This window comes from Otolemur garnettii, unplaced genomic scaffold, assembly GCF_000181295.1.
Source record: "Otolemur garnettii isolate 467f Iridium unplaced genomic scaffold, OtoGar3 scaffold00015, whole genome shotgun sequence".
NCBI lineage: Eukaryota > Metazoa > Chordata > Mammalia > Primates > Galagidae > Otolemur > Otolemur garnettii.
In genome coordinates this window covers 3,459,181-3,486,248 of record NW_003852410.1, presented here as the reverse complement: position 1 = coordinate 3,486,248, position 27,068 = coordinate 3,459,181, and the positions used below count along the sequence as shown (strand labels likewise).

At 39.7% G+C, this 27,068-nt stretch overlaps 1 protein-coding gene across 3 annotated transcripts in view; it reads left to right on the top strand.

Annotated features, from left to right (window-relative positions):
* GRM7 (glutamate metabotropic receptor 7) overlaps positions 1 to 27,068 on the top strand; it is an 899,252-nt gene that overhangs the window by 846,227 nt on the left and 25,957 nt on the right. The window contains exon 10 of one of the 3 annotated variants that reach the window (XM_023510686.1): positions 2,381 to 2,474. The exons of the other annotated variants lie outside the window; for them this stretch is intronic. Coding sequence (XP_023366454.1) covers positions 2,381 to 2,474 — 94 coding nt within the window. Of the gene's footprint in view, positions 1 to 2,380; positions 2,475 to 27,068 lie in introns of those variants that run through there. 3 annotated transcript variants of the gene reach the window in all.

Below are 27,068 nucleotides of genomic sequence, written 5' to 3'. Positions count from 1 at the left end.
ATATCTTCTATCAGAATGTTTATAAGTTTTAAGATTCTACGAAATGTTATTATCAAAGGAACATTTCAAGATGCAATTATGAAAAAAACAAAGGAATATAAAAACCACGTTTGCATCATGATCAGGCTCAAGAAACCGATTTTCTTAAGAGGTGTTCTGTTTAAAAAACTTAAGAGCTTTACAAATAGTGGACATATAAAAGCCCAGTGTCATGTTTTTACAAGGTTTGGTTCTTATGAGCAAGGGAATGGGTTATTTATTATTGACATCTGACTCACTTATTAAATGGTATTATAAATATGAATAATCTCTTGTTTCTTGTAATTGCGATAATAGGATTATTTGGCAACTTTAAGCTTTTTGGAACTGTGCAAGTTTCTGTGTTATGTTCAGACTCTCCTTCCTCTTTAACATTCAGTGTGAGATCTCTGCTCCAGCTGGAGACCACCTCCACTTTAAATCCACTTTGAAACACTATAAATATAGCGTAGCAAAGGATATTTGTTATCTGACCTTTGACATTGAATCACCTTGGAATGAATGTAGCTCTAAATCTTTTTGGCATATTTCTCTGTGCCTAAGAGCTCTGTGAAACACCACCATTTCTCTCAGCAAGGTCTGATATCTCAGCCTAACTTCAAAACCAATTAATATTTACCATCGTTGTTCTGCAACTTGAGTTCAACTTACAGAACCCGATGAAAGCTCGTGTGGCTAGTATTTCTACCAGTTCTTTGCATAAGAGAAACTTATACATGATGCCTCAAAGTCATGGAAACTATGTCAAGCTTTAAGTATGGCCCTTCCCTAACTACTCAAGATTTATGAACTGTAAGAGTATTCTTAAGTTGGGTCAATCAAAGAGAGATTTGCCAAGCACCTCTCCTCTGGGTCAGCCTTGAACTGATTAAAAAAGGGGGACAGCTGTGGACAATGCCTTCCGGGAGCACAGACCCCTCGGAAGACTCCAAGGTAAGCAATTGTAATTCAGAGTGACAGAAGCTCTTTATAGAGGTATGTACCAAGCACTACTGAACTATTTGGAGAGAGAGCATCACCCAGGAGGCTTTGTTTGAGCTGCTCTTAAAAGATGAAGGACTCCAGGCAGCCATACAAGAAAAGACTCTCAAGGTAGGAGAAAGTATGCACAGAGAAACTGGAGCACAAAAGAATATGGGATGTGCTGGGAATAGAGAGCAGAACTGGGAGGCTGACGTATTGGATTTTGTGGGAGACGCTTTCAGGATACGAAACACCAGAATCAGCCTCAGAGCAGAGAGACTCCTTTATCTTTATAGCTTTAGGACAGGGGCTGGAAAATTCTAGCCAAACACGTGTGAAGGAGGGGACTATTATAGTCTCACCGAAGAGTGAGACTCCTCCTCACCAAAGACTCCTAGTCTTAACCTAGAACCCACTGGGTATACTGTAAATATTTATAAGTGAATAATTATCTGTGAATAATAAGAAAATACCAAGTGTACAGCCTCAAGAGGTAGAGGTATCTGTTTTCAGATAAAGTATTTAAGGTCACAATGACTATCCTCCAAAGGCAGTTTTTTATCCTCATGTCACAGGCTTCAAAAATTTGTTGTAGTTTTTTGGCTGGGTGCGGTGGCTCACATCTGTAATCTTAGCACTCTGGGAGGCTGAGGTGGGTGGATTTTCTGAGCTCACTGGTCTTCACTGGTTCAAGACCAGTGAGCTAAGAAAGAGAGAGATCCTGTGTCTAAAATTAGCCAGGCATTGTGGTGGACGCCTGTAGTCCCAGCCACTTGGGAGGCTGAGGCAAGAGAATCACTTGAGTCCAAGAATTTGAGGTTGCTGTGAGCTATGGTATCACAGTGCTCTACAGAGGTTGACAAAAGCGAGACTCTGTCTCAAAAAAAAAAAAAAATTTGTTGTAGTTTTTATGTGTATCTCCTAAAACTGACATCAGTGCTACACGTAGATTTGTGTAATTAACATTTCTTTCGATGTGCTAAACCGACCTATAAAACCAAAGTTTTATGCCTGTTTATTTTCTTTCATAGACTACAGATGTATATGCTTTTTTCCTTTCAAAGGGTACACTAACCTTGAAAGTGTTCCTTGGAAATGGATCCTAAGCACTTGCTTTAAATAGCGATAGATTTTAATTTGGTTAGAAAACATAAACAATCAAATTAGTGATCTTCTAATTATTGAGTGCATTTTATTAGAGACTGCCATTAAAGACGGATCTTGTGTTTTAGGTCCCAAGTATCATTTTCATCTACTTAAAAAAAGCGTGTCCTAAACGAAAGTCAGTTAATCTCTGAAATCTTCCTTCCCCATGATCATTGTGAATAAGCATCGTGTCAATATTCAAGTGACGATGACTCGTTTCCGCCTATTAAAGATGTATCTCAACTTTGCAGATTTTGGGGGTTTTTTGGCTGTACAATGGAACTTGGATTCATTTTAAATTAACTTTCTCTAGGAATCAAAGGTAATCATTATTTCTCCTTATGATCTACAAGTCTATTCTCATTATTTTTTTTTTCTTTTCAAGTTGAAGATTAGTTTTGAATTCCCTTTCTATCTCTGCCCTCTTTCAGAGTAACCTCAGCTTGCCTGAAGAGGGCTGCGGAAACATCTCCAAAGCCTGTTCCACCTGAGCCAACCCAAACATTTAGCAGAACGTACCATGAATCAGCAACTGCACCTCCTGTAAGTGTTGGTCTGAGCATTGGTTATGACCTTGCACGTGCTATCTCTGTCTCTAGCCACCAATAAGAAAAACTGGCCTGGAACTTCTACGTTGGTTCTGAGAGCTGGGGTAGCATAGCCTCCACACCTAATGGATCTCTGCGTCCTGTCCTATCCAGTCTTCAGTTTCCTCTTGTGGAAGATGAAAATAAGCTTATCTTGATGGGATGCCATGGCTCTAGCATGGAGTTCTGTATGCAAAAGCCCTCATCTGCCAGGTTAATGCACGTGGCAGGGTATGTAAGCAACATAGGTGGTCTCTGTTCACCTCTGTTCCATTTTAATTGGCTTTTTCTTTCTCCTTTTTGTGGTGGTTACATTTTGTCCATATTTATACTATCAGAGTTACAAGGCATGGTATCTAGAATGCCAATGAAGTCAGGGAAATTTTTCTTCTGGTATAACAAGCTGCATTTTTGAGATGGGTCACTGTGGTCTTTTGATGGGTCATGAATAGTCTCTTGTTTTAGTGAAATTGACAGAGAAAGCCATCAGTCGCTCAGCAAGGCTACTACTATGGGACAGAGGAGACTCATACCACCTGATATATGAACCACTCTATGTGATTAACTTTGGCGGGCAACTCCAGGCCAGCTGGTGGGCTGAAGAGCGTTTTAGGCACAAATAACAGTTGTAGGGTACGTCTTGAGTGATAGAATAATGACTAAGGGAAACAAAGCTCATCTTAGCTTGTGGAAATACATTTGGTTTCTTCTGGAGGCTGAGATACTACCACAGAATCAATTAACAAAAACTCTCCCAGATCTTCTTTGAGACTTCAAAGGTTTATATTTATTACGCACGTGCATATAGCAAATATGGATCTGCCCTGGAGGGCCAGACTTGTTCATCTACATCTCCAAAGGGCCCATCGTGCTCCTTTACAGCAATTGAATCATGATGTTAATCATGATGATGTAATAACTTCACCTATTACCTCTCTCACTGCAGTTTATGAAGTACTCAGTCACCCACTGAGGCAGGTCTTATCCCCACTTGACATGTGGGGGAACACAGGCTCAGAGCAGTGAAGTCACTTCCCGGTAACACACCAGTAGGTAGTACAATGCACACTAGTCACCTATTCCTGTGGCCAAAGGCTTTTCTAATGAACTTTTCCGAAATGGAATGGATGAAGGGCAAAATGTGTCGGCCTATATCATGTATCTAATTTGTGTTTATTGTGCTTGTCCTCCATTGATGCAAGAATCCCTCAACTTCTTCAAGCTTCAGAGTTTCAGGGGGAGAGCATAATTTGACTTCATAATAAGATGCACCAACCTTCTGAGGTTTTATTTTATGCTATTGCAAGTGGCAAGATCACTCGGTGTAATTTTACTTCCTCTTGGATTCTTTTGGTGTTCTAAGGAATTTAAGACTATAGTTTCTGCTTCAAAGAGCATAGTGTTTCATTATCAGCAATGGACTGAAATCAGATCCAATGACATGCAAAACTGGCATCTACTGGTCACTCTGTGCTGAGTGCAGCCTCCTGAGAGTTAAAATCATGAGTGTTCATCTACTGATGAAGCAGAGTCCACCTCTGCTAAGGCTATTGAGTTTGGCATGGGAACATGAGCGAAGGCCATTAAACTCAGGAGAGAATATGTGGGCATTAAAACATGGCAGTTCCCTGGAACTAAGATATGAAAAAACTAATTACTACCACAGCTCACCCATTGCTTTCAAAATAGCAAAGCTCTTGTATAAAGAAACTGGCCACCAGAGTCATTAACATCAGCATTTGCTGAAAATTTGATTATACCATCCTGCTAGGGTTAGCCTAAAAAAGGCCAGATTTTTGTTCTAGGAACTTAGTTCTTCTTTCTCCCACTTTTGCCATGTTTACAAATTTCATTTGCATTTAATTTCCTGTGGTTTGCCAAAGTCCAGACTGAGACCTGAACTGTTGTTTTTATTCAGGTGGAAAGTGCAACTGCAACCAACCATCTGCGCTGTGGTAGTCAAGCAGCTGCCCCAGGCAAGTGTCTTTCCGCAGCCTTCTCAGTACCCTGGGGAGGCTTTGCTGCCCCGCCCACTGATGAGCTTCTTGAATGAAAGCCACGTCATCTACTTTGCATGAGCTTAGTCAGAGTCGTCCTCAACCACAAATCAGCAGGGTCCTCCTAATATTCCAAAATAAGTTAAATGATACCCTAATAAAGTCATGGCTCCTTAGAGTCTTGTCCAGGAGCTTGCTTTAGAAAAGACATTGTTGCTACCCAGTGAGGGAGAGATCCCTACTGTGATCTATGAGACCTATGGTGGGATAACAGAGAAAAACCTGTCTTCTGGGGTTCTGGACTCTTAGTCTATTCTGGGTCAAGTTAGCAGGAAGAGTAGCCTTAATGTGGATTCCTTACCCATTCCCATTTATAGGAAAAGAAAATGAAATAAGGGATCAGCATGTGAAGCTTTATCAGTTTTGCCAAAAAGGAAAATATTAACTCTTTAGAAAAGATTATCGTTCTGTGCCTCAGTTTTCTCATCTGCAGAACACAAGCTCAGATAGTATTTGTGGGACCAAATAAAGGGTGATGTATTTAGGACAGCCCTGGGCACAGGAGTCACTCAAATGCTCGTCATTGGTGGGGTTATTTTGTCATGTTAAGTTAACTGGATTTTCTGTTTCTGTTCCCTCTAGGAAAAGAATTGTGGAGATTCCATTCTGATACTCTTCTCTCTGACCTGTTGTACCCATTCTTTTCCTGTACTTCACACAATAAAGTTTAAGAGTGTCAAGCAATCCATCTACATGCGATTCTTGTCTCAAAAAACCCTCGGGATTTTCAGATTGAAATATCAATATGTCTCCTGTCTCGTCTTCAACCTATTTAGTATTGATTATTTTTGGAGCAAGTGTGCCTTAAAGCCAAAACTTAGCTGCACTATCAAATGAGCTACCTGGGAAAGCACATTTAAACACACTTAGCTTTCACCTAATTTCATAACCCAACACAGATTTCCTGACTCTAGGCATAAGCATATTCAACATGTCACCATCGTGGTGATGTTTATGTGAAGTTATTATTACCTGTGAGTACTCAGATATTTAAGGAAATACCAAAGGCCAATTTTTAAAAGCCTCCATATGGCAGAAAATTTGCCAAGAAGAAATCTTCTGAAACACACTTCATTTTATACTTCTGCCTAATAGTTCCAGTCATTTCATTCCCCTAACCTGGTGTTCATCAGAAGGGGTCACTTGCATTTAACAAGGTTCCCCAGTGATCTTGATGCACATCCAGGTTTGGGAAACTTTTTCTAAATTGTGTTTGATAATTGATAACACATACAATATGGCACTGATGTGACTGTGTTCACTTACACAAGAAAGCATTTTCCAGGATGTTACATTGACTGATTTTTGAAAAGTTATTTGGGTTTATGGTGTAAGTGGCATTAGCACATCCCCAGGAAGTCATCTCTAGCTGTCTGCTAGCACTGTGAGCAGCTATTTCAAGGTCTCCTCTCAAGAGACTCTGTAGACTGGTGTTGCAGACTAAATAAAGCTAAAGCTAATTGCTGAGTTTGATTACTGGAGCAGAAAAACATAGTACCATCTTTGTATAAAGCTGAATCTCCATGACAACACTCAATAAGAATCTGGGTCAATATTTCTTTTTTTCTGCACTCAGTAGACCACAGGTCATGGTCTTTGGTAAGCAGAGTAAGTAGAAACAACTTACCCAATCATTTCAAGGTATTCTGCAGAATGACTTTGCAGTTATTTAACCCTGAAATCCTCAGAGATAGATCTGTATTTTTATATTTGAGCTGGCCTCGAGGTGGCTCATGCCTGAAATCCCGTCACTTTGAGACTTTGGGAGGCCAAGGCAGGTGGATCACTTGAGCCTAGGAGTTCAAGCCCTAGACAACAAAAATGAAAAACAAAAACAAGCAAACAAACAACAACAACTAAAACCAGCCAGGCCTGATGACATGCACCTGTAGTCTCAGCTACTCAGGAAGCTGAGGCAGGAGAATCACTTGGGCCCAGGAGATGGAGGCTGCAGTGAGCTATGACTGAGCCACTGCACTCCAGCCTGGGTGACAGAGCATGACCCTGTCTCAAAAAAAAAAAAAATCCATCAGTCAATCCTTGTTTATGCTCACCGTGCTTTTCTGCCCAATCAGATAGTAAAAAGGGTCAGGTTATTTTTCAACAGCTATTGCTACTAATGCATTAGCCACTATCTTATGGAGAGGCAATCTAGTGCCCAGGTTAAGACTAAAGATGCTGCAGCCTGTACATCTGGATGCTAAATCCACCCTTGTGAACATGGCGAGGGTGGATTAAGCATCCAGGTGGACTTGTTACTTCTCCTCATCTTCAAAATGGGTATAATACCAGGCATTACCTCATGGAGCTTATTAAGATTAAATGAGTTAATGCATATAAAGTGCTTACCACAGTTTTTGGCATATAACATGCTAAAAAATCTGTTGGTGCACCTCTTCTTAGGACTGTCACCAACTGAGCTAGAATTGTCAGTCCAGACAATAAGCACCAGCTACAGAGGGCTAGTTACATTTAAATTTATTAGAATTAAAAGCAGTTAAACATTTTGTTCCTCGGTTGCGCTATCCACATTTCAATTGGCACCTGTCGCCGGTGGCTGCCATATTGGACAGTGAAGACACAGAACATTCTCATTATAACAAAAAATTATTAAGCAATGCTTAGCCACAGCTCAGAGGAAGTTTAACAAAATGTATGAGAACTTTCTTTATAGTACAGATACTTTTTGTCCTTAGCAGTCTTTCTTGCTTATGACAACAGTCCACAAGTCCTTTCTGAGAGTGTTGGGGCCCATTTCTTTTATAGCATCTAGTAAAAAGTGGTTTATAGTATGGAGTGTACAAGGAATACTGGGAACTAACAAAAATATAGTTTGCCAGAAATGATTTTCCTTCACTTGAGAAAGTTTCTCCAACTCCTTTCCTACACTATTTATTTAGAATGTTCTGTTTTTATTGATTATTCATTTGAACACACTTACTGAAAAGACGGACAGAAGGCAAGCTTGTCTGACCATGGATAGGGCAGGATAATTTTCTGACTGTCCAAATGGAAGTGATGTGCATATCCACTTGACATGCCATTTTTCATCACCAGCAGAAACGTCAAATACAATGTTCAAGGCTATGAACACAGGCCTTCACCCAACCTTAAATGGGGCATGTCCAGGCACTTTTTACTTGTGATTGGCCAGTCTGGGAATTTGATTTGGGCTAGAAAATTCTTGGTCCCTTTCCTCAGTGAGCCAAGTGCACATGTCTTATTTGTCCTACACGTGGTTAGTCCCTGGGATCACTCTAGGCAATTGTTTTATAAATGTTTGAGGGTGAGGAAAAAATAGTGGCCAAGGGCTGAGGATGGCTATGACTTTCAATGAGCAGAAGCTTTATGTGAGTTGTGAACAGTTATTAATGTTATACATTGGCTGGGGCAGTAGCCCCTATCAATTTATTGGGGCTAATGAAAAACTAGGAACAAGAGCCCATATAAGGCATTTCATCCCAGGCCAGTTCTCTCACAGTAGTTGAGTATACTACAGCAAATCCTTCTCTACCATCCCAGATGCTCATTCCTCACAGAACTGTAAAATGACCAGGGGAAGGGATATAAATTTTTTTCTGAGGAAGAAAAACAACCACAGTTTGGCTGGGAACAGTGCCTCACACCTGTAATCCTAGCACTCTGGAAGGCCAAGGCAGAAGGATTGCTTGAGGTCAGAAGTTTACAAGCAGTCTGAATAAGAGGGAAAAAAGATAATTTAAAAAAAATTAGCCGGCATCGTAGCAGGCATTTGTAGTCCCAGTTTCTTAGAGACTGAGGCAGGAGGATTGCTTGCACCTAGGAGTTTGAGGTTGCTGTAAGCTAGGCAATGTCATGGCATTGTAGCCTGGGGGGAAAAAGAAAAGAAAAAGAATCCTCAATTGATTACATTGATCTCTACGTCTTGTCAACAAAACAATATCAATGAGCTTATGTTCAGAAGTGCAAGCAAGATAAAAAGAAAAATCTACCGAATTTTTGAAAATTACATCATCAGCTATTACAATCAAGTTGCCCTTATAAGCCATTTTATTGCTTTGTTTTATTATAAGTTTGCACATTCTGCATCTCATTTCATGTTCAGGGAGCCTCACTGTAGTAGATGGCATTATCCTTCTTTACAGAAGTACAAACTAAGGTCAGAGAGGTTTAGAAAATCATCTAAGCTATTAGTGTCAGAAGTAGCTTCAGAACTCATTCTGATCCCTTTACACCCTGGCGTCTCTTCATTAAAGAGCTACAGTATCTTTGAACTGACAAGTTAATTGTAAGCCAAGGAGAGAAGAACAACAACAAAAATCTTTCATTATAGAAGATTCTGATTTACAGTGCAGTATGAAAAAATATTTTGTTTTCTACTACTCAAAGATGATCATCAGCAATGAGTAGCCACTTGTCACCTTGCCCAGTTCAAGCCAGACTGGAGAATCAGGATAGAAGGCTATGGAAGAAGGAGTGAGGTCCTCATTCCAGGCAGCAGTTCATGCTGTGTGCCTCCCCAAGGCAAGAAGGCTGGTATGGCTGGAGAGGAGAGTCTTGTGTCTGATTTGGGACACAGCATTCCACGTCAAGCTTCTATTTAGCTCTTGCCTTTCAAGGGTAATGTTTGAGAGGTTCCAACATTACTGCAGGGGTTGTAAAGGCATTGAAAAGGCCCAATTCAAAACAAGACTTCTTATTTTCAAACTAATAGCCTTGTGAGGCTTAATAAAAAGCTTATATCAAGCCTGAAAAGAAAGAGAAAAATGACTACTCTTTCGTCTACTAGTCTTTAGGATGGAAAGCCGGAAGCCTGACCCTACACCAAGCAACACAATCTACAGGGTGGTTACTGTCACTAGGGACTCTGTACAGAAAACTGGGGTAGAACTCCTCCATGAGGTTATAACCCAAAGGAGAAGAGAGAACAAATTACATCTTGCCAGGCTCTGTGCATTGACTTATACTAAAAGTGTGTGACAGTAGCTAAAATTAGCCATTTGCAAGGAGAAATCTTAAATATAGCTTAAAGGCTGGGGTGACAGAGCAGATGCCTCAGTTCTGGGCAGAGGGATCTTTCTAAATTGAAGTGCATGGAATGCTGGTGGCAACAGTAGGAGCAGCCATCGCTGCTGTACTGAGCAGTACACTGGGGTAATTCTACTGTACCATTCACTACAACACTGAGCACTTCCTATGTATTAACTCTTTTTTTTTTTTTTTTGGTATAATGTTATGAGATAGGCATCATTTGCTTCATTTTACAGATGAAGAAACAGAGGCATAGGGATTTTAAATAACTTTCCTCAAGTCAAACATCTAATAAGTAAAAGATCTTGGAGATAAGCCCAGGCTTTCTGGGCCCAGGACCCACGCTACTTCTAACCAAAGGATTATTACCCAGTGGTAGGTAGATAAGTGGTATATTTGAGGAAGGACTATTTTCCACTATGGCTGGAGAATAGGCCTTCTCAACAATGACAATATTGACATTTTGGGCTGGACAATTCTTTGTTGCAGCAGGCTGTCCTCTGTCTACACTGGGAGATGTTTAGCAACCTTGGCACCCAGCCCCTAGATGTCAGTAGTATCCCCACCCTTCAGCTGTGAGCATCGGAAACATCTCCAGAAATTGCCACATGTCTTTTGAGGGAACAGTGGCTCCCAGTTGAGTGCCACTAGGCTCATATGTAATGTATAAACCTGGAGAAAGATAGATAAAATATATTAGAACTATAAATATTTTCAAACTCTGTTTTGAAAGCTGTGGGAATGTGCGCTATAGAGAGAAAGGTATCCTTTGGGGTTTAATGACCAAGCTTGCAGCAGTGAAGGGCAGGAGGTGTTGTAAGAGCCTACACTCAGTTCAGGGTTGATAGCTCAGGATGGATTCTCAGACTTTAGTCTGTGTTCACAAATCCTCCAGATACAGATGGCAAAAGGTAAGGCAAAAGTGCAGGCAATCGCTTCACTCAGTGGTCCCTGGGATGTTCTCAGTCCTGACCTGAAAGCTTAAACCTCAAACTAGGTTTTCAGGAAAGATAGCTACTAGATCCAGGAAAAACAAAAAAAAAAAAAAAAAACTGGTCACTGAGCTTTCTGAAGAAGCTCTGACAATACAGATCCCAGGTCATAGTGGAAGTGTGAACACAGTTATGCAAACTTGAAAGAGGTCATCTCTACAAAAATATTGACAGGACGTAGGGTAACAATGGAATAGAATAGAAATATTCTTCCCCCAAGTCTCTATATAAACAAAATTTTAAACCAAGGGGGTACATGATTAGAGCTATGCTCTTATAAATAGGGGGAAAAACATGCAAATTATATATTCTATAATAAAAACATTACCTTTATAAAATAAAATATAGTTTAATTTTTTTTAATTTGAAATTTTATAGTTGACATTGATGTAACGTGACTTCTATTTCCGGTGGTTAGTAGACAACACTGACCATCAATTCATTCTATTTTCAAAAATCAACATTCTTTTCTGCTACTTGTTCTGGTTCTAATAAATTCTTTATCATAGATGCCTTCAATCAGTTTAAGAAATGTTCCATCTTTGCCTATTTTCTTAAGTATTTTTGTTAGAAAAAGATGCTGAATTTTATCAAATACTTTTTCTACGTCTATTGAGAGGATCACATGGTCTTTGCTTTTGCTTCTGGTAATATGGTGGGTTACATGTATGGATTGAATATGTTAAATCGGCTTTGCATCCCTGAAATAAAGCTTGCTTAATTGTGATGTATAATTTTTTAATGTGTAGCTATAGTCTATATGTTAGAATTTTATAGAGGATTTTTGTGTGGATATTCATTAATGTAATTAGTCAGTAGTTCTCCTTTTTAGTTGGCTCGTTTCCTAGTTTTGGTATCAGGGAGATGTTTGTTTCATAGAAGGTGTTGGGGGAAGTTTCCTTCCTTTTCAATATTTTGGAGTAGATTCTTTAGTATAGGTATAAGCACTTCTTTGAAGCTTTAATAGAATTCTGGTGTGAAGCTATCTGGTCCAGGTTTTTTTTGGAGGGGGGCAGGGAAACTTTTTTATTGTTTCTTTAATTTCAGATAAAATTGATATTGGTCTGTTCAAGAGCTCTCTTTCTTCCTGGTTAAGTCTAGGGAGATGAGGTGATTCTAGCTATTGGTCCATTTCCTCCACATTGTCAAATTTCTGGGCATAGAGTGTTTTTATAGTAGTAAGAGATAATCTCTTATATCACTGTGGTATCTATTGTTATTTTCCCTTTTTCATTTTTGATTGATGTTAGTAGATATCTTACTTTTCTATTTCTAGTTAATCTGGCCAAAGGTTTAAAGCCATGTATGACAAACCCATAGCCAATATCATACTGAGTGAAGTAAAAGTGCAAGCTTTCCTACTTAGAACTGGAACCAGACAAAGATGTCCACTATCGCCACTACTATACAATGTAGTTCTGGAAGTTCTAGCCAATGCAATCAGGCAACAGAAGGATGTTAAGGACATCCAAATGAGGGAAGAAAAGGTCAAACTCTTGCTCTTTGCTGATGATATGATCTTATACTTAGTAAACCTCAGAGACTCAACTACAAGACTACTGAAAGTGATCAAGAAGTACAGTAATGTCTGTACTTATTAGCTGTCTTACTTGGGGAAAGTTACTTAAAATCTCTATACTTCTGTTTCTTCATCTGTAAAGTGGGTATAAAATCGATTTCCACAAATCAGGAGCCTTTGTATACACCAATAACAGCCCAGTTGAGAAGTAAATCAAGGACACAATTCCCTTCACAGTAGCTCCAAAGAAAATGAAATACTTAGGAATATACCTAACAGAGGAGGTGAAGTAAGTCTATAAAGAGAATTATGAAACCCTAAGAAAAGAAATAGCAGAAGACATTAACAAATTAAAAAACATACTAATGCTCTTGGTTGGGAAGAATCAACAATGCTAAAATGTCTATACTACTCAAAGCAATCTACATTTTCAATGCAATCCCCATTGAAGTACTAATCATACTTTGAAGAACTAGAAAAAAATAATGCTTCATTTTGTATGGAACCAGAAAAAAAAAAAAAAAAAACCACTAAAGCCAAGGCAATTCTTAGTAATAAAAATAAAGCTGGAGACATCACTATACCAGATTTCAGATTATATTATAAGTTCATAGTCATCAAAACAGCATGGTATTGACACTAAAATAAAGACATAGATATATGGAACAGAATAGAAAACTTAGAGATGAAACCAGTCTCTTATTGCCATCTGATCTGTGACAAATGAAATATAAAAGCATACACTGGGGAAAAAGTTCCCTATACCGTAAATGGTCCTTGGAGAACATTAACCCCAAACCAGATAACGTGTGGGTCTAGACTAAAACTGGACTCACACATTTCACCAATTACAAAAATTGACTCAAGATAAATAAAAGATTTAAATCTAAGGCATAAAATGATAAAAATCCTAGAAGAAAGCATGAGAAAAACTCTTAATGATATCAGTAAAAGGAAAAGATTTTATGAAGACGACTTCAGTGGCAATCCCAACAAGAAAAATTAAAAAAAAAAAAAGGGACTTAATTAATCTGAAAATTTTCTGCACAGCTAAGGATACAACAAAGCAAATAGACAACCTTCAGAATGCAAAAAGATGTTTGTATGTTATGAATCTGACAAAGGGTTGATAACTGGAATCTACAGAGAACTCAAATTAATCAACAAGGAGTAAACCCTCCCATCTGTCACTGGGCAAGAGACATAAACAGAACCTTTTCTCAGAAGACAGACAAATGGCTAATAAACATATGAAAAAATGCTAATTTCCCTTAATCATGAGAGAAATGCAAATCAAACCCACCTTGAGATATCACCTAACCCTAGTTGATAACAGCCCACATCTCAAAGTTCCAAAGCTACAGCTGCTGGTGTGGATGTGGAGATAGGGGAACACTTTTCCACTGTTGGTGGAACTGCAAACTAATATAGCCTCTTTGGAAAGATGTATGGAGAATCCTCAAAGAACTCAAAATGGACCTTCCATTTGATCCCACAATCCCATTACTAGGCATCTACCCAAAAGAAAAAAAATCATTTTATCATAAGGACATTTGTACTACATTGTTTATTGCAGTTCAATTTACAATGGTCAAGATGGGGAAACAACCTAAATGCCTATCAACCCAGGATGAATCAATAAACTGTGGTATATGTATAGCATGGAATACTATTCACTCATAAAAAGATGGCGACTTTACATCTTTTGTATTAACCTGGATGGAGTTGAAACACATTCTGCTTTGTAAAGTAGCACAAGAATAGAAAAGCAATGTACTCAACATTAATATGAAATCAGTACACAAACTAATACACACCCATACAAGAGAAAAACTCAGTTTAATTCAAGGTGGGGGGGGGAGAGAAAAGGGGAAGTGGAGAAGAGGGAGGGAGATGGGAGCACTCACACTTAATGTGCACAGTGTAAGGGTATATGGTACTCCTCCTGGGTGCAAAACACAGCTAAAACAGGGATGATACCTAACAAATGCAAACGTTATAACCTAATTGTTTGTATCTCATATCAATCTGATCAAATTTAGTTTCATATCAATCTGAAATTTAAAACAAAAAATTCTGTATCATATCACTGGGAATGATTAGTAAGAAATACTTTCTTAGCCTTCTATATAAGACTTTCATGATGATTTTGAATGTAGTGGTAAGTCCAAGCTTCTAATCAACTTTATAATTTCAAAGATGGATATCTCTTAAGAGAATGATTTGCTAGTCTAAGAAAAGTTATCTAATGCTATTGGAAGCAAGGAATTCATCTTTGATGAGAGAACGAGTCCCGGATCAACGTTACAGGCTTTGAAGTCAGACCTGGCATAACTCTGAACAAACATCTTCCCCCTAAGGCACCTCATCTGTCAACACAGGGATTGAAGCAAGTTGTTTCAAGATTGGGTGAGACGGCACAAGCTAAGGTCCCAGGCTGTGACCTAATGCTTGGCTAGCATTCAGTGCTTGGTAACCTTTCCCAAGTAGTATTTAAGGGAATCATTCAGGAATTTGGGGAATTCTGACCCACCTTGGGACATCTTAGAGACTATTCTTTTGTTCAGATAAGGAAATAATCAGCCTTCACCTAGGGCACATCCTTGTGTTTTCATGAATGTCCTTAACTCAAGGTAGAAACCTCTCCCATGAAATTTTCCCCGGTGGTCTCAGTGACAGGCAGGAAAACTGCAGAGGCTAGAATTGTAGGACCCAAGCATCTCAACATCAGGAAGTTCTCCTGGGAACACCACCAAGCCCGCAGCTTGCATTGTAGTGGAAAAAATACACAACAGAAAATTATCTTCAACAGCTTTGTTTTAAAAAAGACACTCAAATAGAGTGCTTCGGTCTAGCTCAGACATTCAGCTAAGGATTTGAAATTTTAAACAGCTGGAGTTTTCTCAAGCTTGACAGTTTGTCTTTGAAGAAGATTGCTAAGCTTTTAGATTCTTCATAAATAGTAAATAGATTTAGTCATAAATACCCTGTAATATGTGCCTTGTTCCTTTCATTCTGAAGCAAGTTGTAATTTCTGATTAAACATGATAAATCATTATACGACAGCCATTGTATGAGGATGGCAGCCACCAGGAAGTTCAGTTTCTGTACGGATGAAAGCCATTTAGAGACATCAAACCCCAAACATCTGCCACTCATTGTTGAGGGAAAAGGACACTGAGCAATGACTCATGGCACTTTAAGGATAGCAAACAACTGGCATGAATGTAAATAGTTTTAAGAGGTAAGAAAGAAATTTAAATCATAGCATTAGGTGATCAATCTTCATCTCATAGGCAATTTCTTCCTTACCTTCAGAAGGGAAAAAAATCTTTCTTCTTCTTCAGGACAGTTGTTAACTAACCAGCTAGCATCCAGAAATCACGATCAATAATACCCTGGGAGAGCAGTGGAAATGAAGGCTTTGTGCCCATTTTCCCCAGGGAGCAGAAGTGTGAAATGGCCTAGAATTTGAGGGCTGCTGATACCGGATGTGGAATTGGAGCCAGCAGCACCCTGAGATGTGCACAGGATCGGGCACTAGTGACAGGCTTTGGCACAGCAACAGAGGACACTATGTTGGCCTCCTGCCCCATCTATCCCTGAAGGGACCTGTCTTTCCCATTGCCATTCATTCTCCTCCCACAGAGGAGGCCTGGTTCTGGAAGGTCATACAGAAGATACATCTGACTGTCTTTATTTCACGTCATCCCATTTTTGGCCTCCATTAGAGTCAGGGGAGGAGCGTGATGAGACTAATGGTCTGAAGACCCCCTCTCAGCATAAAGAGAGGATGGTCAGCTCACAGGGATTCCTAGCAGAAGATGCTCTCCGCTGTAGTGATTTGGAAACCAAATGCTACATTGACGGGAACACCATATTATTCACACATCGCAGGCCTGCTAATTCCTCACCACACCTGCAGACACTAAGCTTAATCATAGTGGAAACTGTTTCCTTCCTCCTTATGGTTGTATCTTTACCACCTAGCACAGTTCTCTGCCCATGGTACATGGACAATCTATTTCTTTCTCTCTTTCTTTCCTTCCTTCCTTCCTTCCTTCCTTCCTTCCTTCCTTCCTTCCTTCCTTTCTTTCCTTCCTTTCTACCTTTCTTTCTTCCCCCTCCCACTGGCACCTAAAATACAGGGGAGTTGTGATGTATGTGTTTTCAATTGATATTCATTGATCCACATGAATTCTATAGAAGAAAAGCGTGAGGGGAAAGGAGGAAGAGAAAGAAATAACAAAAAGCCTTATTCTTTCTACTCTCCTTGTTCAACCCAGAGCCAGGCCCCCACTCCTAAGGAGAAAGTGAAGCCTCAACAAAAATCAAAGATAAACTGAGTAAATAACTGTGGACTCTTCAGCTGCTGAAGTCCCAGGCCTGAGTTGCTAGTTAATAGTTTAAGGCAGCACTTCTCAACCAGTAATGGCCATGCCATCACCCAAGGATCTTGTTAAAATGCAGGTGTAGATTCATTAGGCTGCTAAGACTCTGCATTTCCAGTCTCCTGGGTGATGCTCACACTGTTGGTCTGTGGTCCACACTCTGCATAACATAGAGTTAAGGGATTTTGAAGAGCAATTTTGACTATGCCCAACTTTTGCTATGCACAGTAACTTAAAACTAACCCCTATGAAAAATGTGAGTCTACCGGACTCATTTTATTCTAATCTTATAGTTACCATGTAATTAAATTAAATATTCAATGTGAAAATTCAATGTTATTCAATTGGCTATTGTTATCTGAAGGTGCTTCTGTCTTTCGCAACAGAAAACATAAGAAATATGGTAAGTTACGATTTTACTTATGAGACGTTTTAAGCTGTTCTTCTAAGTGCAATGGTTTAAAACACCTAAATAATAAGGTGCATGAAGTAATAAGTAATAAGAGCATAAATAATTAAATATTCAAACCCCATTTGCGCTGTCACATATACTGATCTTAATTATAGACTACAGATTTTCAACTAATTACTACCAGTAAGTCAGATTCTGAATAATTAGGAGAAGAGGATGCAACTTATCATCATTGGAACAGTCTCAAGTACAAAAATACTTTTGTTTTTCAAATGTCACTGTGACATTTAAAAAATATATAAAGAAATACAAAAGAGAAAGATTGTAATAAAAAAAAAAGAATCATGTGAAAATTAACTCAATATTGGCATCTAGCACCAAGGTGGTCACCAGCTAAAATGTGTGTGTTTGACCTCTGTGGTTCTCAGTGATACCTGCCCATTTATGGTTGCTAATGATCGTTAAAGTAGATGTCACAGTCTGCATTTGACCCTGTGGAAGTAAAGGATTAGAGGGGTTTCATAAGCACTTGGACACCTTTTAACATACCTGGGGCCCACCTCCCAGGATTCTATGTAATTAGTTTAGGATAAGGTTCTAAGCAGCTATAGTTAAAATATTTCCCCAGGTGCAATGATGGCAGCCACAGCTGAGAAACACTGATCTGAAGAGGAGATTCTCTACTTTGATCCCAGCACCAGGAGCATCGGCAGTGCCTAGAAACTTATTAAAAAGAAAAATTCATGGGTCCCACCCAGACTTGCTGAATTAGAAACCCTGGAGTTGGGATTCCATCCATCCATGTTTTAACAAGGCCTCCAAGTAAGACTCATGCTACTGAAGTTCTTTCCTCAGAAAGCTGAGGGGCTTAGTGAATGGGGAGTCCTACTCAAGATTTCTACAGGTATTTGGGCTTTCACTCTGGGAGTCCTTGTGATAAAAAAAGATCTTAGGGTCATTTCATTTAATTAAGGATTTAAGGGTAACTATGCCATCCCTAAAATGTGATCTTCCATAACATTCTTGAATATCTTGAGTGATGAGGACCTACCAAGATTTGGCCCAGTCTTTTCCATCTTCAGACTCTTACAAGGTACAGACACTATACTAAGTGTTTTACAGAGACAAATCCTTTATGCATGATAATGACTCTTAAAGTAGACATCACAGTCTGCATTTGACTCTGTGGAAATAAAGGCTTAGAGAGGTTTCATAACTTACTGAAGTAACATGACTTCTTATAACATGTACACCAAGTTCTGTGTCTTCAGGCTGCATGGCAAAATGGTTCCCTATAAGCTATTGTTGAGAAAATGAAAATTTAATGAAAAATCCGCTTGCTTTCATAAATAGATATTTTATAACGACTTATATGTATAGAATGGCTAGAAACAGTTCCTGATCAAGACTTTTTGATGATAATCTTTTCAAATTCTTTCTAGAGAACATACACAAAAAAACTTTATATGAGTAGATGATAAAGTTTCCAAGTATATTTTACAAGCATTCAGATGTATATAATAGTCAAATTTATATTTAAAGAATTAATAGTTTTTCCTTTATTGAAACATGTCATCTAAAAATTTCTTGTGATTATGGGAATGGATTTTGAGTCCAATCCCAGCATTTTTTTCACCTTTCAAGTATTTTAAATAATTTTGTTTTAATTTGCTGAATGTACATGCAATTACCCAGAAAGCCATCCAAAGGGTGCATCAGTCACAGATAGAAAGAAGTAGTAGATTAACAGCTGGACCCAGACCTGCCAGAGGACCTATCTAGCCACCTTACCCCACCATCCTGAGTATCTAGCAGTCTGGTCACATCCTGGGATTCCTTGGGGCTCCTGCCTACTGAGAGCCCTCAAACACACTCACTGAAGCTCAGGCCTAGGTGGGTAGAGCACTTCCTTGACCATGCTTCATGGCCCGATGGCAAGAGCTGTATAGCCATCACTGTTCCCTTCATCTATGGGAACCCTGGTGTATGTCAATAGTTTCTATAGGAAACCTTCACAGGGGTCCAAGGTCTCCCCTGGCAGGATTACAGGGGGCTGGACATGCTTAGCATGCTTACTCCAGACCTTGAATAGCTGCCTCAAGATCTAAGTTCATTATCTCACACATTCTGTATTACAGAAGCCCAAGATGGCAACTTTAGCTAACTGCTCAACCCATTTCATCCTTGGACACCAAGCACTCTTTTTTTGAAAGGAGTATCTCAGGACTAATCCACCAGAGAGGGGAAAAAAATTCTGAAAAAAAATCTCCTAGAAACAAGTGATAATTCTAGGCAGCTATGTTTACTCTAAGGTTATGCATTTCAAATAATGATCAATCTCAAAGTGGAAACTGCTACCACCCTGCCTCACAACCATCCCTTCTGAAACCTACCTGCATCAAATGACATGGAGCCCTTGTGAAAACCATGGTTCTCCCCAAATCCAAAGAACTCATTCCAGCTGGGACACAGGTCACCAAATGATGAAATACACAAAGCTGCAACTGTGAAAATCTCTGTAAGAAACATAAGGAATTGTGAAATAGAGCTATGGAAATCTAAAGCATCTTTCTTCATAAAGGTTTGCTTGAACTATATGCTGTCATTAATAAATATGGCGGGTGGGAAAGCGAGGCAATGAGAAGAGTGGGTGTGAAGACCCTGGTGCTGAAGTGACAACTTCAGCCACACTTCTGTGGAAGACTAAAGAAAGGCCTGTCCACCCACAGACAAGAGAGCTGAAGGGGGAGGGCGGGGTTCAAGATAAAGCCTTGGAAATAAATTAGCATCAAGTCATGTAGATGAAACTAGAAAAATTTGCCTTTATTTAAAGAGCATCAGGGAGCCCTATGAGAGTTTAAACATAAGAGGTGAGAGGAGAAGGTAAAGCAGCCACATGGAACAGGAGCTAAATATAAATGCCCAGGACCCAGCCTGGAGATATTCCATTAGCTGAGGTGTTGATGTGGATGTTGATGACAGAGGAGGTAGTGGAGACAGAAAGAAGTGGGAGGAGGTACACGGTATCTCAGAGACAAAAGCCAGGAGACTTGGCAATGAATGGGCTTTCAACTCCGTCTCTCTGCCATATGAAACCCCTCTGACCTGGACTGCAGAGACTACATACTCAGATTGACTTCTAAGGCCCCAGACACAGAAAAACTACATAGGTGGGTTGGACCTTTACCAATTTCAACCAAAATCCAGTTGGTTGTATTCTTGATCATTTATCTGTACTATGGAGTAGGAGGGAATTTCTCTAATGTGCAACTGTTTTGAGATCTTCACAAAGATTGCTCTATCTGTATATCTCCAGAGTATATGTATGACCCTATGCCGAAATCAAAAGTAGTCTGTATGTGTGTGAAGAGTTTAGGCAAGTTATAAAGTTTAGAAGGAACATTCCCTAAGACTACCCTCCATGTTGATATCAATTGCAAGGGTTGGAGAGGGGAGTTCACAAAACTACCGTCTGTTTTTCTAATTTAATTAGAAGATTCACAAAATACACTGAAAGCTGTTTTACCCACAACATAGTTTATTGCAGGAAATTATTAAATCAACCAAGAGAAGAGATAATAGGTCAGAGTTCAGGGCAAGTGCTCAACATGGCTCCTCTCTGCACTAAGTCACAGATAGGTTGTTCTCCCAGCATCTGTGGCTGGCAATACACAAGGAGTGCTGCCAGTCAGGGAAGTTCACTGAGCCTTAGTGTTCACTTGTTTATTGGTGCTGCCTTATGCTTGCATGATTGATTGACTAATTGATTGAGTCCTTACAGGACTGTACTATGTCTCCAGGTTGATCAATACTGTATCACGCAAAGCCCCTATCAAATATGTTATGGGCTTTCTTGCAGGATCACCCTCCACCCAGAATCACATTGTTACTATCTGGCTAGCAAGAAGGCACTCAGGCTAACAAAGATCATCTCTCAGCTAGACCTCTTTTGGGGTGAGGTTAAATTCTTTACATATAATGTGCCAATGACATCTAACATTGATGATGTAATCAACAGTAGAAATGAATTTAAAGCCAATACGCCTTGAAATGAGAGTATAGACTTGTAAAAATGTGCTATTTTTCTTACAATAATCAGCCTGAATTAACCAAGGCTAGACCAAAACTGTTTTTGGACCCTGTAGACAGAAGAAAACTTTCTAAGAATTTCTCTATCTTTTCTTCTTTGCTAGCCTCAAAAGCCCATTTCCTGTGGCCAACTTAGGAAGAAAAAGTGCATAATTTAGAAAAGACTGCTAGAGAAGGAAGTTGGGCTACATTTCAGTATTTTAACCTTTCTCCATATTTTCAGGTTTCTTAGTTCAGTCATTTCTTGCCTACTGAATCAGGTAATGGGCCAGATTCGAAGGTCTTCCCTTCCTGCGTCTGAGGAAAAGTCACAAGGGAACTGAGAGGCGGGATGGTTTCCTATTTAGCATGACTACCGCATATGCTTTGCCATTCAATAAAATTGAGCAGTTTCCATGGAGACTGACACTTGAAATAATGCCCACATAATGGTGCAGTAATCAAGAGCACCATGTTAGGTTGACAGTCTCTGGTATGGCGTCTATTTTTTTTTTTTTTTTTTAATAATTGAAACTACCCATTGTAAAGGAAAATGAAGATATTATTTACAAAACACAAGCAGATGGTGGAGTCTTTAGGGTCACCAGAAATTTCCACAATCACTTAGATCAGATGCCTCTGACGCATTCCCGGGAACTGATCTAATACTTGCTGTTTCAGCCACAGACACCCCCAGATCCTTCATCTGTGCTGCTCCTCTGGGCTCTCTGGCCAAGACAGAACCTTTGTAAAACTGCCACTTACTGTGGCCCCCTTTGCGGTGTGCTCATGGATTTCCCCATTTGTCATTTAAATTCATTCTTAGCTGAGTTCATTTTTTGTGGCACAACAATAAAACATATCACTGTTAAAGTTTCCGTTTTCCTTGTTTCTCATTCTCTAGAAAGCAAGCTTTTAATTGACTTCCCAATTCATAAATGAATCAGTCAGTTCCTTGATTGGAGGGGAAGATCTTATAAAATTGGAAATCTTATCTTGGTTAATTTCATATAGCTATAGGACTTTACAGGACATAGCAAATTTCTTTTCTGTCACTTTATTTGCCTGGCTAAATTTCATTTTATTTCATTTTATTTTGTATTTATTTTTTCCCTTCACCTTTCAATCCCAACAACACATACCGAGTTCCTGGTTTTGTTAAGAGTATCGTGTTTTATTTATTTTCAGACACATGCTTTCACACATATTGTTCTATAAATGGGGCCTACTTTCTTTACAATTTGGATTGAGTTAGGGTGAATATACAGAAAACAATGAAAAAATAACATAGACAGTAAGCAAATGTGGCAAAAACATCAAAAAGGCGGTAGATGAGCTGGTTGCATAGAAAACACAGAGTGCTATAAAAATAGAGAGGGAAAAGGACCTCATTCTGCCTGAGGAAGTCCAGGAAGGCTTCCTGAGAAAGGTGACACCTCTCCAAAGTCACAGAGGGTGACTAGGATTGGACAGAGAGGAAGGGGATAGGCGGTAGAATAAGACAAAGGCAGAAGAACTTAGAAAGGTATGTTTAGAGGTATAGGAAGAGGAACTTAAGAGGTCGGGGAGTTAGCGTGAGCTTGTGTCCGTAAGAGAAGAGGAATTTTCTGGAAGAAGGGCAGACACTAATAGGGATGGAGAGTTTGAGGGCACTAGAGGAGGTTGGCAACCTGTTGTTTGTAACAGCAAGACAGCTTAAAACCCCACGGTTGGATAATATTCCCCTGCTCACTCAGCTGCCTGGTGTGGACCCAGCAAAGTATCTCGGATGAGGCGGGTTATTTTAGGGTTAGGGTGGGATTTCTTTCGCAGAAACAGTTTAAATATAATTTACATATAAATACAAATAGATATAAACATGTAAAGATTATGTAAGTATACAGAGGGTGCCAAAAATGTATACACATTTTAAGAAAGGACTCAAGTCATGTTTGATGTCTGCATTTACAAGAAATGCTCAAGATGACTTGTATTCATCTCCTGTTATCAGTATATGTTCTTACAATTTTAATGTATTTTTCTCCTTTCTTAAAATTTTCTGGCATCCTCTCTATGTGTGTGTATGTATATGTGCATATATAATAATATGTAATTTTTAAATTTTGTGTGTGTGAGCACGTACGTGCGTAGGGCCCTCTGAAAGTGAACCAGGAAAGAAGGGGTTACAGGTGGCAGGGTGGCCCCTGCCCTCTGTATCCACCACATCACTTGTATATTTGTGTTCTAGAGTAGGATTCAAGTCAAGCTTCCAGTCAAGTTTGAAAACTTCTGCTTTCAACAAGCAACTCAGTGTTCTCAAAACTCAAGGAAAATAAACACTGCTTCAAACTCCTTGTGTTGGTTTGAAAAAATGTAGCTGGCCAGAGGTGGGGGAAGGGGATTCCCAACATGATTCCCGGATCCTTTTTCTCTATAATAAGGAGCCAGCTTCCACAGATGATAGAAAATCTGTCCATGGAGACAGAGGATTGGGTAACCAAGGTCCTCCCATCACTCCCACATTCCAGCCTTGGGATGCACACTGGACCCATCTGACCCTAGCTCCCTTTTGTCCTATGACCTACGCGGTGCGGCAAGAATGCAGATAGGCTGTGAATGGGACCCGTGAAATCTAAATGCTGAACCACTGCTTAGGATATAATGCATGTGTACATTATATTATTTTATATATATACATATATACATCAGTATATGTACTATATAGTATACATATACTACAGTATACTATAGATATTATCTAGTAATGTTTTCAATCTGTTTTATCTCACAGCACACTTGAACCTATAGTTCAATTTCCAGAGCACATTTAAATTATGTTGATCAAAAAAGAGTTAAGAATATATTTACTATGCTTTGAACTTTTTTCAAAAATAAATTAATAATCTTTAAAATGTTTTGCAGCACACCTAAATGTTTCACAGCACACCTTCCTCTCAGGGGACACCAGTGTGCTGCAGTACCCTTGTTATAAATCACTGCTATAGAGTATAGCATAGACTACTATATATACCATAACTATACCTACATAGAAAGACTATATAAACACAGTACTATAGTATAAAAACATACTCTTACATACGAATTATACTACCATTTTCATTCTAATCTGGGCTTCCATTTCTGAAGACTTTCAGCATATCTCCTTTAAAAGTCTGCTATAGATCTATGATCAGCTTCATTATTGGGGCAATAGAATACATGATCCTAAAGATCTGAAACTATTTTCAATAAAATGAAACAAAACCAAACAAGAAAAATCTCTCAAATTTGAAAATCTCATAGGACACATTTTTTTTTTTTTCTGCAGCAAAAGATTTTGCACAGACTGCAACCCTGTCACTCACAAACACGGTAATCACTAGAGAGTCCCAGTCATTTTCATTATAGGTAATTTCAGGATACCTTGCTTTGCCCTGTCACTCATGTTTCTGGGATCTCGCCAGATGGTGCCACAAGAACTAAATTGAAAAGACAACCAGAGGCCCAGATCCAGCGGATAAATCTGAGACTTAACCGAATATTCTAGGCCAGACAGTTTCTACCTTAGGAATGATAGGGTGGAGGAAAGGTGAGCTTGGTCCTGCAGGGTAAGCTGCACATTCCAGAAGGTCTGGGCTCTTTCCTTCATTTGGCTTGGGCTTCTAGTCTACCAGGTGACAGATATTTTACCAGATTCATCAGCAGGGGGAACAAAGCCTTGGAAAAATCCTGCCCTATTCTCATCTCTCTCCAACTTCCAGTGCCACAATCTATACCCTGTCCATGCTATTTATGCCCTCAGTTCCATTCTCTCTCTCGAGAACCTTTCCTGACCTTCCTTGCCTGTCTCAAATTTCTGTTAACTTCAGCACTCCGCTTAGAGTCTTTTCTGGGTAATTGTTATCTCACTGCCTAAGACAGGAATTCTCCTCCCGTAGGCTGCCATCACCCTGAACTTGCCTCTCACACTTTGCTTGTGGTTTTCCCGTTTTGTTTACACCTTTGGTGAGTGATTCCTAAGCATTAGACACTACAGCATCCATGGTAAAGCTGAGTTCATGTTTTAGTGCAAAAGGCTGGCAAATCAAGAATATGTTTGTAGAAAATCACATGGGGATAATGTGGCTGGGAGTTGCTATTTTAGTTGAGATGTCCCTGAGCAGGTGACATTTGAGCTGAGACTGAAAAATGAGAGGGCACAAACTATGTAATGATTGATATCTGGGAAGGCATTCAAGGCAGTGAGTGTACAGACATGTGCAGCAAGTGCAAAGGGCCTGAGGCAGGTGCCACTTAGGGGACTAGTGTGATGAGTAAGCAGGGAAGTGCGAGGGGATGAGAGCTGAGCCGTAGGTGGCAGTCAGCACCTGTGGCAGCAAGAAGATTTCAGCCTATATTCTAAAGGGGAGGCCATGGAAGTCTTACAATTGAAAGTGTGATGTGACCTAAGCCACCTCTGACTCCCATCGTAGAATTCCTCACAGACCAGACAGTGAAGGCACTCTGGAAGCAAACTTAGTCTCTTCAAGGGGGGAGAGGGACAAGCATTCCTGCCCACCATGCTGGGGGGAGGGGAGGGTCTGGGAAAAGGAACTGTGGCTTTGCATTTCACCATCTGGGGAGTTTGGGGCAAGTTAATCTCTCTATGCCTCAATTATCACATCTATAAAAATGAATGAAAATGGAACACATCTTTCTCATAGTGTATGTGTATTATACGAGGTAATACCTATGAAGTATATACCTTTGATCGGGTGCCTTGTTAACCTGTAGGGCATATAAGGTTGTGCTAACATCCTAAACTGGTTTCCCTCTAGGCTGAACTCAGCATAAAGTCCTCTTGTGTGAAGAAGCCAGCCTGAGTGTCTGCCTCAGACTTCCCTACCCTTTCTTTGTGGGTCACCCCCTCTCTCACTCTACGTTTCTTCCCTCTCTTTCTTTTATTCCTTTGTTCTTTTCTTATTTTATTTTATTTTATTTTAGACAGAGTCTCATTCCATTGCTCTATAGAGTGCCACGGCGCCATAGCTCATAGCAACCTTGAACTCTTGAACTTGAACAATTCTTCTGCCACAGCCTCCAAAGTAGCTGAAACTACAGATGCCTACCAAAACACCTGGCTAGTTTTTCTATTTTTAGTAGAGCACTGGCCTCCCCAGTGCTAGGATTACAGGTATGAGCCACCGCACCAAGCCCCCTCTCTCTTGAATTACAGTAGAGCTAAATGCTCTTTAGCTTAATAACAGCATTAGTTAAATATTTGTTTTAATTTTAGTTTTTAAATTTTATTTTGGTAAAACACTGAATAAGAGATCTACTCTCTTCACAGAGCATGAAGTGTGTGACCCTGGTCTATCGCAGTTTCCTTAGGACATTAACAAACTGGATCCAGTTCTGAAGGGCAGGAGTCTGAAACCAAAGCATCAGCAAGGCCAGACTCCCCCTGAAGCTTCTAGGGCGGTGTCCTGCCTTGCCTCTTTGAACATCTGGTAGTCCCAGGTGATTCATAGCTTATGGCTGCATCATTCCAATCTCTGCCTCTGTACATAAACTCTTTCCTCTGTGTTTGCCTAAATTTTCCTCTTCTTATAAAAATATTAGTCACTGGATAAGGGCCCACACTAATCCAATACAACTTCCTCTTAACTTGGTGATGAATGTATCTGCAAAGATGTCATTTCCAAGTACAGTCATATTCACAGACACCAAAGGTCAGGATGTTTTGTGTCTAGAAGATACGACCCAACTCGCAACGTGGCCCCTGTACAAATCCACATAGTACTACAGGTTCAGAGCTATGGGGCAGAGGCAGACACACATTCAGTCTCCTTCTACCGTAGTTTTGAATGAGTTTTTCCATCTGTAAAACACAGAAAAATAATGCCTAGCTAATAGTGTAGTTTAG